This window comes from Cucurbita maxima, unplaced genomic scaffold (genome assembly GCF_002738345.1).
Source record: "Cucurbita maxima cultivar Rimu unplaced genomic scaffold, Cmax_1.0 Cma_Scf00123, whole genome shotgun sequence".
NCBI lineage: Eukaryota > Viridiplantae > Streptophyta > Magnoliopsida > Cucurbitales > Cucurbitaceae > Cucurbita > Cucurbita maxima.
The window spans coordinates 37,981-52,231 of NW_019272139.1; the positions used below are offsets into that span (position 1 = coordinate 37,981).

A 14,251-nucleotide genomic window follows, 5' to 3' on the forward strand; every position below is an offset into this window, starting at 1 on the left:
TTCACCCACTCGAGACGTGCTTCAACTCAAATTTATGTCGTTTTGGGTTACGATGATACATTAATTCTACTGTTTCGATCATAAATTTGAAAAATTTTGTAGTAAGCATCCTTCTCTTATAAGCATCTCGAACCATCACCCGAAAACAAGTATGTTGGTCAATCACGACTATATCTATCGAGAAAACATTTGGAACGTTATTTGAATTTAGGATAACGATTGCAACACTAACCAAATTGTTGTATTCGTACTTTGGGTAGGTTGGATTTTAGTTACATTTGTGTGGGATTTAATCTTATTTGGTAGGCCTTAGTTCTTGAAGTAGGCCCGACTTCCCTTTAATTCATTTGGATTTTTCGAGTTTCGAGTTAAATTATCACATGACACGATTTTTTATCGAATTAATATTTATCTTATGATAGATAAATGATTATTTAGTAATTAATCGTAAAATTATAAATATCGATGTATTAATTAAAAGAACTATTAATTATTATTATTATTATATATAATACAAAATAAGGGATTAAAAAAAGAATAGAACAAAAAAAATATATAAAAAAGAAAGGGTTATATTTTAGGCCTAAATGCTGAATTAATTGTTAAAATATTTGTTAATAAGGGTGGAGTATTTGAATCGACCTCCTACGTCCTTTTGTCTCGAGCGTTTGAACAAAATAGCTCTGTATGAGTGAGTGTGGAATATCCGAATCGACGTCCTTTTGTCTCGAGCGTTTGAACAAAATAGCTCTGTATGAGTGAGTGTGGAATATCCGAATCGATCTCCTACGTCCTTTCGTCTCAAACATTTGAACGGAATATTTCAAACCCCTTTGTATGAGTGAGTGTGGAGTATCCGAATACACCTCCTACATCCTCTCGTCTCGAGCGTTTGAACGAAATATTTCAAACCGCTCTGTATGAGTGAGTGTGGAGTATTCGAATCGACCTCTTACGTCCTTTCGTCTCGAGCGTTTGAACGAAATATTTTCAATCGCTCTGTATGAGCAAGTTACAACTTGATCAGGTCGGTAATATTAAAAAAAATTATCAAAATTAATAAAAATATCCTTATCCTAAAATATGTTAGGCTAAAAAAACCATATGGTTTCAAAGCATTAATATTTTGTCTCAATTGTTGTAAAAAAAAAATGATAGCATTTAATAACAATATAAATATCGAAAAATATTAAAATAGTACGCACCTGAAATTAAATTCAAATGAAGTCTAATTACAATTAATTAACCTTAATTTTAGAATGGAATAAAGGGGTATGGGCACCTAGCTTCCCTTTCATATGTAAATGTGAAGCATGTGCTCTATTTTACTTTTCTAACTTTAATTATTATTCTTATTATTATTTTATAATAAGCTTTTATCAAAAAGGAGAATTTAGGCGTAACTACCTTATAACATATTATAAAGTATTTTATAATAAGCTTTTATCAAAAAGGAGAATTTAGGCGTAACTACCTTATAACATATTATAAAGTAGTTTTCGACCTCGCATTTTCATTCGTTTTTTTTTCTTAAAATAATTAAGTGATAAGAATTTGACTTTACGAGGTTACTTTTATTTTATTTATAATCATTATCCATTATTCTCTAATTTTCTCCGGTCTCCAATAACTCATAAAAAGTCAACAAAATGCGACAATAATTAGTGATAATTAAAATCAACCAAAAATATACTTTAAATAATAATAAATAAATTGGAAGAACTCGACTAGAGATATGAAAATAATCTTAGAAAAATTATGATTATATTTTTAAAAAATGACGGTTATTATTTATATCAATAAATTATATATATTTAAGTTGAGTAGTAAATCTTAATTAAATGTTTAAAAATAAATAAAGGTATGTTTTATAAATAGAAGAAAAAGAAGAAATAGGGACAGGTGAAGAATATTGGGTTTCGGTTCCGGTTTGAGGTTGAGTCTGACAGTTCACTCTCATTCATAAGGAAGAAGTATTGCTCTTAGATTACAGTCTTCTAAAGAAGAAATAGGGACAGGTGAAGGAGAAAGAATATGAAGACCTACAGAAAGAAGGGAAATAAGTAATGGTTCAGTAGTTAAGGAGCAAACCAGCCAGCTTGACCCAGAGGTTAAGAAGTTCAATTAGGTTACGGTGAAGGAAAAAACAGACAGACATACAGACAGAAAGAAGGGAATGAGACCAATAGAATAATCAAGTTACAGAGGAATGGCTATCGGAATCGAGTCAAACAGCGACCTCGGGAGCAAGCAAGAAGCAAGTCAGCCAACAACATTCATTACATACTAAAGAGGTCAAGCTAACCCAACCTGACGAGAAAGAAAGCAAGCAGCAGGCAGGCAAGCAAGCAACCAACCAAGTAAGCAACAACAACATATTCAATTCATTACACGGGAAGGAGTCAAGTTAACCTAACCTGACGAGAAAGACAACTACTACATTAAAAAGGCAGGCAAGCTCTAGCTAGTCTGTTACCATATTTTACTTTTATTAAAAAATTAAAATTTTGAATAAACGAACAATTCGAATCAACTAAGCCTAACAAAATTACGGTTAGGTTGGGTTGAGTTGAAAAAATTTACTAACTCAAACATTTTAAATTCAATAGACAAATATCTATACTAAAATAAAGAAATGTCGGCTAAGAGTTAGATCATCTACTTTTATAGTTGACAAATTTTAACGTTCATCAAATAACTAAATAGAAAATTATTAAAACGACTATATATATATATAACTAAAAGTGCCAAATTTTTTTTATAAACAAAAAAAGGTTGACTTTTTATTTTTATTTTTTATTTAAAAAAAAAAACTCAAAATATGACTTTCTTTATTTATTTTTTATTTAAAAAAAAAAAATCCTAATTGTCTGGCGGGCTAGACTATTCAAGCAGTGAGGATTGGGATTTAAAGTCGTTATTGTCTAGTGGGCCGCTCGCTCCTGAGGTGGGCCCACCCCAGCCACTAAACAATCCAACGGCAGGAGTAGCACGTGCCTAAACCGTGACGCGGCCAAAAGGAAATAACTCCAACTTTAGTGGTCTAAATTCAAATTTATACATAGTTGGGGGACCAGTTATTGCAAATACCTAAATTATCATTTTCTTCCCAAACACGTATTTTTACTCCAACCGTGTCATTTAAAACTTTTGATATTTACGTGACTAACTTGATCTCTTAAGTGGGATTATTTTGAAATTTTAATAATATAAAAACCAAAATTTTACGTGACTAACTTGATCTCTTAAGTGGGATTATTTTGAAATTTTAATAATATAAAAACCAAAATGAATCAAAATAATATTTTGAGCCAAATAATTTAACATAATTTTTATATTTAGTTTTTGAGCGTTTTATTTTCGAGGGCGGCTTTGACTAAAAGTATTCTAGAAGTACTTTCAATATCGACAAAAATGTTTTTAGCTAAACTCTTAAACACGTTTTACTTTGACTTTAACTTGGTTTACCAAGCCAACTTCGATTATAATTTTAATTAATTTTTTTTATAGTTAACCTATTAAATTCCTACTCCGACATTTAAAGGAAGAAAAATTATCGAATTAATTTTTTTTATAGTTAACCTATTAAATTCCTACTCCGACATTTAAAGGAAGAAAAATTATCGATTAATTAGTAAAGTAGGAACTCTCTTCGCTACCCGTCATGACTTTTTGCTGGTTGTCACATTTTTCTCTGACTATAGTACTAACAAAATTTAAATAATTATATATATGTGTATAGCGTGTAAAATCAACTTAAGAATATTAAAAAATAAAATAAAATAAAATCATTTATGACATCATTTTTTTTAAGATGATGAATTATTCTATTCAAATTTTTTTATTTTTTATTTTTATATATCGAGCCTTATTTATTTATTCTATTTTGTAAAAGAACCAAAATTTAAAAATAAGGCACTTCTTAAAAAAAAATAATAAATTGTTTTTTTTATATAAAAAAAAGTTGACATCCCATTTGACGTCAACTTAAAACATTAAAAATATAATATTTAATATGAAATGCGTAAATTAGACTGAATTTATCATATTATTTTAATCTTTAAATACTCTGTATTAAAGTGGATAAATTAATTAATTCCGTGAATGGTGATTATTTTTTCCATTAAAAAATGTATCTTTTTATTATTTATGCGTAAATTCAAGCAGTTGAATGGTGATTATTTTTTCCATTAAAAAATGTATCTTTTTATTATTTATGCGTAAATTCAAGCAGTTGGGCCTTCATACTATAGTCATGTACACACTGGCGCACTTTGAAAATGCACTTCCCAATTATGATTGCCGCCGTACATGGTCTTCACATGTACACACTGGCGCACTTTGAAAATGCACTTCCCAATTATGATTGCCGCCGTACATGGTCTTCATGTTCATATTCGGTGCTCTCACATAGCTATTAACAAATACGTGATCAATCTTGTTTTGTCTGTGGAGTGATTCAATATCTCAACAAGAATCATTCAAGTTAAACATGATCGATCTTGTTTGTAGAATAATTTGAATTTCAAATAATGTTTTTGCCTTGAGATATTCGATCAACAAGGTAATCCGATCTTGAGCCTGAAGCTCTGATATCAAATGATATGTGGAAATCACTACAAGAGAAATAAGATTTGGATTACATTGTTGATCGGATATCTCAAGGCAAAAACATTGTTTGAGATTCAAATCACTCCACTAGCAAGATCGATCATGTCTAATTTGAATGATTTTTATTGATCAAATATCTCATCGCAATAACACTTGTTTTAGATTTGAATAACTCCACAATTAAAATTGATTATGTCTAAGTACATCGAATTACAAATAAACTTTTATATATATATATATAGAGCTAAGTTAATAAAAATATTTTAAAAATACAAAATTTTAATAGAACTAAAAATTAAAGTTTCAAAAATATCCTTGAATTTTTCGAACCGTTTAAAAAATATTTGGAAAGTGTTTAAATATACGTGAAGTTTTAGTTTCATTAGTGATCTTGCATTTTTTAATTAATAAAAATGCTATATAACTTTTTTTTTAATCATAAAAATATTTTAAAATGTTTTTCTAAAAAATAAAAATATATAGTTACTGTTAGTGTCATGAACTTCCAAAATTAATATTAAAAAATTCAGAATGGCAATAATAGTAAATACATTTACTAGTTTTTTTAGTGAAATGATATTAATGAAATTTTTAAAATTTTACGGACGGTAATATTAATACATATAATTGAATTTTAGGGTTATTAAGATATTTAGAGTATTTACTTTTTTTTTTTTTGAGTTTATTAAGAAATTAAATGATTATTTTTTACCATTATAGAAATATCAAATAATTATTAAATGAGACGTTCTCAAAATTATTATAATTTCATGAAATAAAATATTATATATTATTTATAATTTTTCCAACTTGTTAATTAAATTATATGTTTAGATTGCCTATTTGCTCACAAGTGTTTGTCGTATATTTATTTATTAAATGACAAAAATAAAGCTTTGAATAATTCATTTTTTAAATTTCAAAATTTAGTGGAAATGGAAATTTTCTTTTTGTTGAAAAATATAATTCGTGGATCATTAATGCATTTTTTAAAGTCATCTCCAAATAATTATTTTAAAATAAAATTTTATATTTAATATAATAATTAATATTTATATTTAGTAGAATCTTCGAAACAGTAGAGACTATAAGAACTTTACCAAACCAAATGAATTATTGAAAGAGTCATTTTATTTTGTTGATATTAATAAAAAAAGAAAAGTCATTTTTATCTATTGTTATTTTCCCGAGAAAAAAGCTTCTCGCTAAAGAGCTCTTAAAGGCAAATGGGGTAAGAGCGGATTCTCTTAAAAAAGGTTATCGACTGAATAGAGCTTAGACAATGTAACGAGCATACGAGTGGATATATATATATATTTATTGTAAGTAGGAGCTGACTATTGGTTGGAGATTATAAAATTTTATTAAACCATAAAAATCATCAAAATAAAATATTAAAATTAAAATGTATTATATGGAGGTGAATTTATTATCTATTAACTGTTTTTTAAACCTACCATCATTTGTCATAAAATTATTGTCCGTACATAACTCATTATAGAAAATAACGACGCCGTTTACCCTTTCAACTCTAAAAGTCGACTTATTTTATTATTATTTTTTTTTTTTAATAAATCACGTAACTTGATGACCATATTAACTTAGACTACCCAATCTAAACCATAAAGATTAGATCGAGTTGAACTTTTTAAACCTAAAAAATTCGAGTCAATTCTCGAGTCGTCTCCCATAAAGATTAGATCGAGTTGAACTTTTTAAACCTAAAAAATTCGAGTCAATTCTCGAGTCGTCTCTTTTTTACTGGGTGAACTCAACTTGTTCAAAAATGAAGTTACAATCTAACTTAACCCTATCCGACGGTCAAAATCATTACGAAAATTAAGAATATTTGACATTTGTAATCGATGTTAATGATGCATTCTAACGTGTAAATACTTGATAATTAGTTTTTGTGAAATTTTAATTATTAATGTAACACTGAATTCAGTTGGATAAATATAATTTATATTTTTAAAAAATAATTAAAAAATAACTTGGTAACTCAACTCAACTTATCTGGTTCGGTTGTGAGTTGTGGTTTAGATAACAAATGCAACAAAATTCTAAATTTGAAGATGTCGTGGGAGCAGTTATTCAATAATTTAGTATTATAAATGTTATTAATAAAAATGGAAATTATAACAAAAATAAATAATTAATTAATATGCCGTTTTTAAAAAAAATAGATATTTGAATTATTTAGAAAGAAAATCGTTGCCAAATAAAGAAAATTACAGCGGAAGGTGTGAAATTCAAACGACACAGATACGGGGAAACAATTATTCATATTTATCCTAATTTTAATTAAATGATTATTTTAATTAATGTTTAAAAAATTATAAAAAGAAAAAAAAAAGGCTGTCAGGTTCCGTCTTTCGAAAAAGCACAATCCATTTATAAATATAAATAATTACTGTAAACCAACCAGCGTCTCTCGCCTTGCAAAATTTAATTTCCATTTTCAGTGAAGTTTCTTCATCCGAGTTCTTTTCGTTTTCATCGTTCAAAATTCGCCGGAAATCTTCACGATCCGCCATTGAAACTCCGCTCCGATTTCGATTTTTCTTTTTTCGCTAGTAAATGAGGTGCAAAAAGCACCAGTTCGACTGCAGCAGTAGCATCGGCGTCTGTGCTTCCTGTTTACGGGAGCGTCTTTTTTTGATTATTGCTGCTCAGGCACAAGCGGAGAAGCAATCGGAGATCCGTGCCGCCGCTGCCGGCGATAATCGTGCGGCGGACGATAGACCTCTTCCGCCACCGCCGCTTGTTTTTCTTCGTTCTGTTTCTCCTTATGATCATCGTCTGAAATCGGATGAAGGTTTGTTGAGCGATCTCGATCGCGAAGGAAATCGCCGCAATCGCCATCAGCGATTTTACAGTACTCCGCAAATCGGACCTGATTACAGAACGAATAACACTGCGAACTCTACATTCGTTACTACAGGTTCGTTCGATCGGAAAAAGAGGAGTAAATTTTCGCTCTGGTCGAAGCTTTTTAAATCTAGATCCGAGAAATTCGAGAAGAAGCATAAAAGTCCTTCTCACGAATCGCACGGTTCTGATTCGGCTTCTTTATCGCCGTCGTGGTTCTCGACGATCTTGAACGGCCGTCGGATTAAGCAGCAATCGAGCCTTGCGACAGTCGAGGAATCGATCGCTGGTGCCGAACGGAGACATCATTGTGAAACGATTAAACGCGGAATGTCGCCGGCGATAATATCGGAATCGGATGAAGAAGAGTGCGAAAGTCACGGTCGTTCTCCAATTTCTCAGAAGTTTCAACAGTCTCCGATGACGATTCCTGGATCGGCTAAACGAGAGAAATTAGGGCACAAACAGAATGTATCAGGATTCGCATTTTGTTTGAGTCCTCTGGTACGAGCAAGTCCGAACCGGAATTGGAATCAGAAGGTAATGTCGCCGGAAGTTTCTTTCTCCGGCAATCTTAGGGTTCCGGGGAAGCCTCATCTCTGTGCGAATCGGTCGAGGAAGATAGCGGACTTTGGAAGAGTCAATCACAACCGTTGATATCGACTACCGTTGACATTTGACCATAGAATTGATTGTTGATGGTGATACGATTGGCAAATGTACGATTCTGCCCCTCCAGTTTTCCTTTTAAGAATTTTAAATCCTTTTTCCTCTGCGATAAAAGGCCACGCGATGTCGGGGATTAGTTTCTTTGCTATTCTTCCTATGACCATTTGCATTCATTTATTATCAATACCCCCCAAAAAAACAAACAAACATGAACAATTAGACTTTGGGATTTGGGATTTGTGGAATTTCCTTGTTCTTTTTCTGGGTTAAATTATGCCAAGTGAGTTCATATTAAAAGACAGAAAAAGGAAAATAAAATTAATATAAAAATTAAAAATATTCTACCTTTTTAGTGAGTTATTAATGTAAATGGTAGATAAACACAATTTTGATAAAATAATTAAAAAAATTCGACTGGTTAGGTTGAATTTTTAACTCTATTATAGTTTCTCGGATTTCGATCCTATCAATTTTGAGTTAGTCTAACAAATTCTCGTGACCTAGCCTATGTATCCACGTAGGTTCTCAATATATTTTTTTGATTATTTACTTTTATTTAAAATAGTTTCGAATTTTTTCCTATCTCTTTATTTTATTATTGAATTTTTCATTAAAATGATTATTTAAAATAGTTTCGAATTTTTTCCTATCTCTTTATTTTATTATTGAATTTTTCATTAAAATGATCGTAAATTCGTAAAAATTAAAAAGCATATATTATATTTTTTTTTATGAATTAATTTTGTGAATGATGATTAGCCATGTCTCTTGGAATCTTCCCACTCCAACTAATTATTGTTGAAAAATAATGAAAAATGATGATTAGCCATGTCTCTTGGAATCTTCCCACTCCAACTAATTATTGTTGAAAAATAATGAAATAAATATATAAATTTGTCACATTTATGAACGTAATTGATATTGATGACTATGTCAATATACAAATATTTGGACTTCTATATTGCGTGCAAATAGATAAAGTACATAAATGACTTGGACTAAATAATAATTGAATATAAATATTTTAATTCATAAAAAATATAAAATGAAAAACTATATACTATACTGGAAATGAACGTATTCATAGCATGGATAATATAGGCGGATAATTACAATGTTTTTATTTTCCATACATTTAATTTTAAAATATTTTTTAATATATTATAAGGTATTATATTTTGATTTATTTAAATATTTTAAATGGAGGGTAGCAGGAAAAAGGAAAAATGGTGTAGGGGGAAGCAAATGAGTGATGGAGCCACGTGGCAGAGTGACGTGGACTATGAGGCAAGTGGTGGAGATGGCAGGTGGAGAGGATTTTAATGCGGTGTGACATGCTCAAACAGATCCTAACAACTTGACTACGTGTTTTATTTAATTAAAGTAATCCACGTCATTACATGGGTGGGTGGGGCCCTAGATCCTAGGGACCTGACTCCATCTCGTTTATTAACGGTCAGAAACCGCTGAGTCTCTTTTGATCGCTTCTTTACATTAATTGCACTTTTGACCAAAATTACACTTTATTTAAATTCCAAGGTCCCTCTCCCTAATAAATTTTGGGTCTAATTTTAAAACTATATATATATATATTAGACAATTTATTTATTAATATAATGAATATAAAAGATGAATATTTAAATAATGTAGTCTAATAAATTTTGGGTTTAATTTAAAAAAAATAAAAATAAATATATACACACAGATATATATAAATTAGACCATTTATTTATTAATATAATAAATATAAAAGATGAATATTTAAATAATGTAGTCTAATAAATTTTGGGTTTAATTTAGAAAAAATAAAAATAAATACATACACGCAGATATATATAAATTAGACCATTTATTTATTAATATAATAAATATAAAAGATGAATATTTAAATAATGTAGTAAATGTGAATTATAATTGCGATAAATGACAGAAATCTTATGGTTTTTGGTTCATTTATTGGTATTTATTATTATTGAAAAATTATTAGCGTCAGAAAAGGTAGGTTTACCCTTGCGATAGGGAAGAATGACTTTGACTTGGCTTTGATGGTGCCAATACCAGCCTTTATTTATTTATTTAAATAATTTAAAATTTTGAAAAATATATATTTTCAATTTTAATTTATTTGTTGAATGTGTTTTGAGTTCCGTGTCGAGAATATTAAAGTGGGTTTGATCGTGTTCAACTCCTGTGCAAGAAACTTGTTTTTTGTCTCGGGAACTTTGATATTAAATAAATTTGTCTGAACCCTGATCTTCGGTTGAGATTGAATGGACGTGAGATGTTCGTGTTTGTGACTCAGGGGTTCGTATATCTAAAAAGTTTTTAATTTCCTATCATTTTGCAACCGTTCAAGCCTGTCACTAGTAGATATTGTTCGTTTTTATCTATTACGTATCGTCGTTAGGTTTACGGTTTTAAAACACATTGGTTATGGAGAGGAGAATAAAGCACCCTAGTAGATGCATTTTGTGGGGCTGATGTTAATATATAACGGGTCAGAGACTATATCAGTGAAAAATAATTTATTTATTTATTTAAATAAAATTCAAAATAAGTTAATAATTTAACTGAAATTGTACGGACTAAATTAGATTGGGCCGATCGGTCATTGAATTATTTGAAATGTTGGGCCAAAGCCCATAAAGTTTCCCGACGCACGTGCTTCGCGCATGCCAAATTCACCTTCACTTTAGGATCTACAAGTTCGAGCAATCGAAGAGTCTCTGCAGGAAGAACAGAAAAAAAAAATGGCACTGAGGGCAGCCGTTCTTCGCCATGTTCGAGTTCCAGTCCGATTCTTTGCCCTAGCTCGCCGAGAATGCCAACCGGCGTCGTGTTCCGCTGCGTCGCTCCGGCTATTTTCATCGCACGATGATCACTTGTCCAAGGAGGAGGTTATTGAGAGAGTCCTCTCGGTTGTGAAGTGCCATCCGAAAGTCGATCCGTCCAAGGTGATTCGATCTTGTCCCTCCATTTCACTTGTTTTTTCAGCTTATTGAGTTTTTTTTTTTTTTTTTTTTTTTTTTTTTTTTTTTTTTTTTTTTTTTTTTTTTTTTTTTTTNTTTTTTCAAGTCTGTTGGAACGTCTTTTGTTGATTTGGGAATGCGGGAAGAATAGGTTGAAAGTGTAGTAATTCTGTAATATGCCGATTCAATAGTTAAATGTTCTGATGTGCGATCCCGGTGGATTTTGAATCGTTTGCATGATTTAATTACTATGCTTTATCTGTGCGAATGGAAAATTGGGGCAAACCATAACTAACGACGATTTATTCCCTGATCAAGCGTTAATCTAGAATGTGGAACTTAATAATTTTTGCTGAAATGCCATTTGTTTAATATTTGATTCGGCATCTTTTGGAAATTTAACTTTTTGGCTGAAAGTCTGGGTCGATTGCCGTATTGCACACACTGTACCTTCGTTTATGTGGATTGCTTGGCTAGGTTCTCTAGGATTATAACTATTGACACCTACATTTCTTGAATTCGCGGAGGTGAACTGCTTGGCTAGGTTCTCTAGGATTATAACTATTGACACCTACATTTCTTGAATTCGCGGAGGTGAACGGTTTCTAATCTTACACATTTTGGGTGTATATTGACACCTACATTTCTTGAATTCGCGGAGGTGAACGGTTTCTAATCTTACACATTTTGGGTGTAATCGATGATAGATGACAAATCATTAATTGCCAATGGGTGGTTATCTCAATTTTAATGATGCATCTTGGCTGGTGTATGCCAAGCAACCTCACTCAGACAGTGTCCGTGTGCATCTTGCTGCTCTTTTTATCTTGGCTGGTGTATGCCAAGCAACCTCACTCAGACAGTGTCCGTGTGCATCTTGCTGCTCTTTTTGTGATGTCTATATCTGTTTAGGTTGGACACTATAATGCTTTTCTCCTTCGCTTTATTGCACATAGACATAAAACTGTCTTTCTCTTATCCTGTTCTTCCTCTTTTGCTCCCTTTTTTAGCCAACATATCATATCTACTTCTTATTCGTCTTCTTTTGCCTTTTTGCCTTTTTGTTTTTTCTCTTGTGTCAATTTGTGTATCTACTTCTTATTCGTCTTCTTTTGCCTTTTTGCCTTTTTGTTTTTTCTCTTGTGTCAATTTGTGTACGATCAATCTTATAGATTGTTATGTCGTTTACTCAAAAGATGTATTTTCTCATCTCACTTGTCCCAGGCGTTATTTTCATATTGCTCTTAGTCTCCAAAGAACTTTTGTTAACATATTCCTTTTGGTCTCCCAGGCGTTATTTTCATATTGCTCTTAGTCTCCAAAGAACTTTTGTTAACATATTCCTTTTGGTCTTTTGATCACTGAATTGTGGTTTACCTCCTTATGACTTGACCTTATCGTGTTGTATTCCCAACGTATCCCCGAGAACCAGGCTATGCTATAGTAGATATTACACACTTTTTTGAGATATTCCCAAGAACTCGGCTATGCCATATAGTGAATATTACAAGTAGATATTACACACTTTTTTGAGATATTCCCAAGAACTCGGCTATGCCATATAGTGAATATTACACTCATTTTCGAGCCATCTTAAGTTAGGAATGATCAAAAGCAGCTAAACTATGTCACCCAGTTTCTACTATTAATTTTTCTGTCACTTCCAAGCAGCATCTCTTCCCTACTATACTTCAATTATAGCTTTTCTACTATTAATTTTTCTGTCACTTCCAAGCAGCATCTCTTCCCTACTATACTTCAATTATAGCTTGGCTGAAATGTTGCTGCAATTATTGGGTTTTCCGCTATTTATCTGCAGGTGAGCCCTGATGGTCATTTCCAGAAAGATTTGGGTTTAGACAGCTTGGACACTGTGGAGATTGTAATGGCCCTGGAAGAGGAGTTCAAGCTAGAGATTCCAGACAAGGAGGCTGATAAAATCGATTCCTGTAATCTTGCAATCGAGTACGTATACAACCATCCAATGGCTAGTTGACAAAGTACTAGCATCTTTCTCTTTATTTCTTTTTTGGTTTTTTGGAGTATGTTATCGAGCCAATGAATATTCATCTCTACATCGTTGTTTCGACCCTTCTTGGATGCTTGTCAAGAGTCGTGTTCTTCACACCGTGATGAAAAATAATTGCAACTGCCTGGAACATAAATCATTGTGTCCAGACAAATTTTCAGGGCGTACAATGGTTCTAACTTTAAGCACTTGCTTGCTATGCATCTTAATATCTGTGGCATCTTTTTCATAGGTAATCAGATTGTTTGATTTCAAAGTTTGATCTTCTCTTCTAAATTGCTTTTATTCAGAATAGACTGGTTCATCCTTAAGCTGTTGATACTTGGTAGGTTTTTTACTTAGGGATCTCAAGGAGATATTGTTTTGTCTTCAAAGTTCTGATATAAATGTGACCATTTTTCCTTGTGCTTTTTTGATACTCTATAGATTTTGCATAGTTCGAGTCGAAGAAGAGATCATTTGCCTTCGAGCTTTGATCTTCGATCTTCTCCGCTAGTGTAGTCTATGAGTTTTCATGTTTGTGTATAATAGGTCCCTGAACAGTTGGAAGTGTCTAATAGATCTTTGAAATTTTAATATTGTATCTAATAAGATTACGACTTTAAATGAATTTAATAAGTCCTTAAACTTTATAAGTTTGATCTTCTCTATGCATTGCTTTTACCTTTAAGCTGTTGATACTTGCAGCCTTTTAGATTAGGGATTTCAAGGAGATATCGTTTTTCTTCAAAGTTCTGATATGAATGTGGCCATTTTGCCTCGGTTTTATTCGTTTTATACTCAATAGATTTGCATAGTTCAAGTCGAACCAGAGATCATTTGCCTTCGAGCTTCGATCTTCGATCTTCTCTGCTAGTGTAGTCCATGAATTTTAATGTTTGTGTATAATAGGTTTCTGAATTGTTGATATTTAAAATGTTCATCATATGAAGAAAAGATTTTGCTTGGAATAAGCCTTATCACATGAATTAATTCTCTTGTAATGATTGATTGATAACTGGATGATGCTTGCTTGAAATGCTTCGCCTGTTCATTTCGGACATTCTTTTGAAGGATTTAATTGAAAAATTACCAAATATTGCGGACATTTTAATAATTAAAT

General features: G+C 31.3%; 2 protein-coding genes and 1 long non-coding RNA gene across 3 annotated transcripts; 2 read left to right on the top strand and 1 right to left on the bottom strand.

Annotated features, from left to right (window-relative positions):
- Positions 1-7,191: 7,191 nt before the first annotated feature.
- On the top strand, positions 7,192-8,139 carry LOC111473474. Its single transcript, XM_023118971.1, has one exon. The coding sequence runs from the start codon at positions 7,192-7,194 to the stop codon at positions 8,137-8,139; it is 948 nt and encodes a 315-aa protein (XP_022974739.1).
- Positions 8,140-10,861: 2,722 nt separating this feature from the next.
- Positions 10,862-13,335, top strand: LOC111473491 (acyl carrier protein 1, mitochondrial-like). Its single transcript, XM_023119000.1, has 2 exons — positions 10,862-11,105; positions 12,940-13,335. The coding sequence occupies exons 1-2, from the start codon at positions 10,902-10,904 to the stop codon at positions 13,114-13,116; spliced, it is 381 nt and encodes a 126-aa protein (XP_022974768.1). The 5' UTR covers positions 10,862-10,901; the 3' UTR covers positions 13,117-13,335.
- Positions 12,130-12,390, bottom strand: LOC111473494. Its single transcript, XR_002715706.1, has 2 exons — positions 12,279-12,390; positions 12,130-12,211 (listed from the first exon to the last, which is right to left on the bottom strand). It is a non-coding gene; the product is annotated as an uncharacterized LOC111473494 (long non-coding RNA).
- Positions 13,336-14,251: the final 916 nt, after the last annotated feature.

Excerpts from the sequence above, each read along its gene's own strand:
- LOC111473474 (XM_023118971.1), top strand. The coding sequence starts at position 7,192 with ATGAGGTGCAAAAAGCACCAGTTCGACTGCAGCAGTAGCATCGGCGTC.
- LOC111473491 (XM_023119000.1), top strand. The coding sequence starts at position 10,902 with ATGGCACTGAGGGCAGCCGTTCTTCGCCATGTTCGAGTTCCAGTCCGA. Across the intron at positions 11,106-12,939 it reads CGAAAGTCGATCCGTCCAAG|GTGAGCCCTGATGGTCATTT; the intron begins GTGATTCGATCT and ends ATTTATCTGCAG.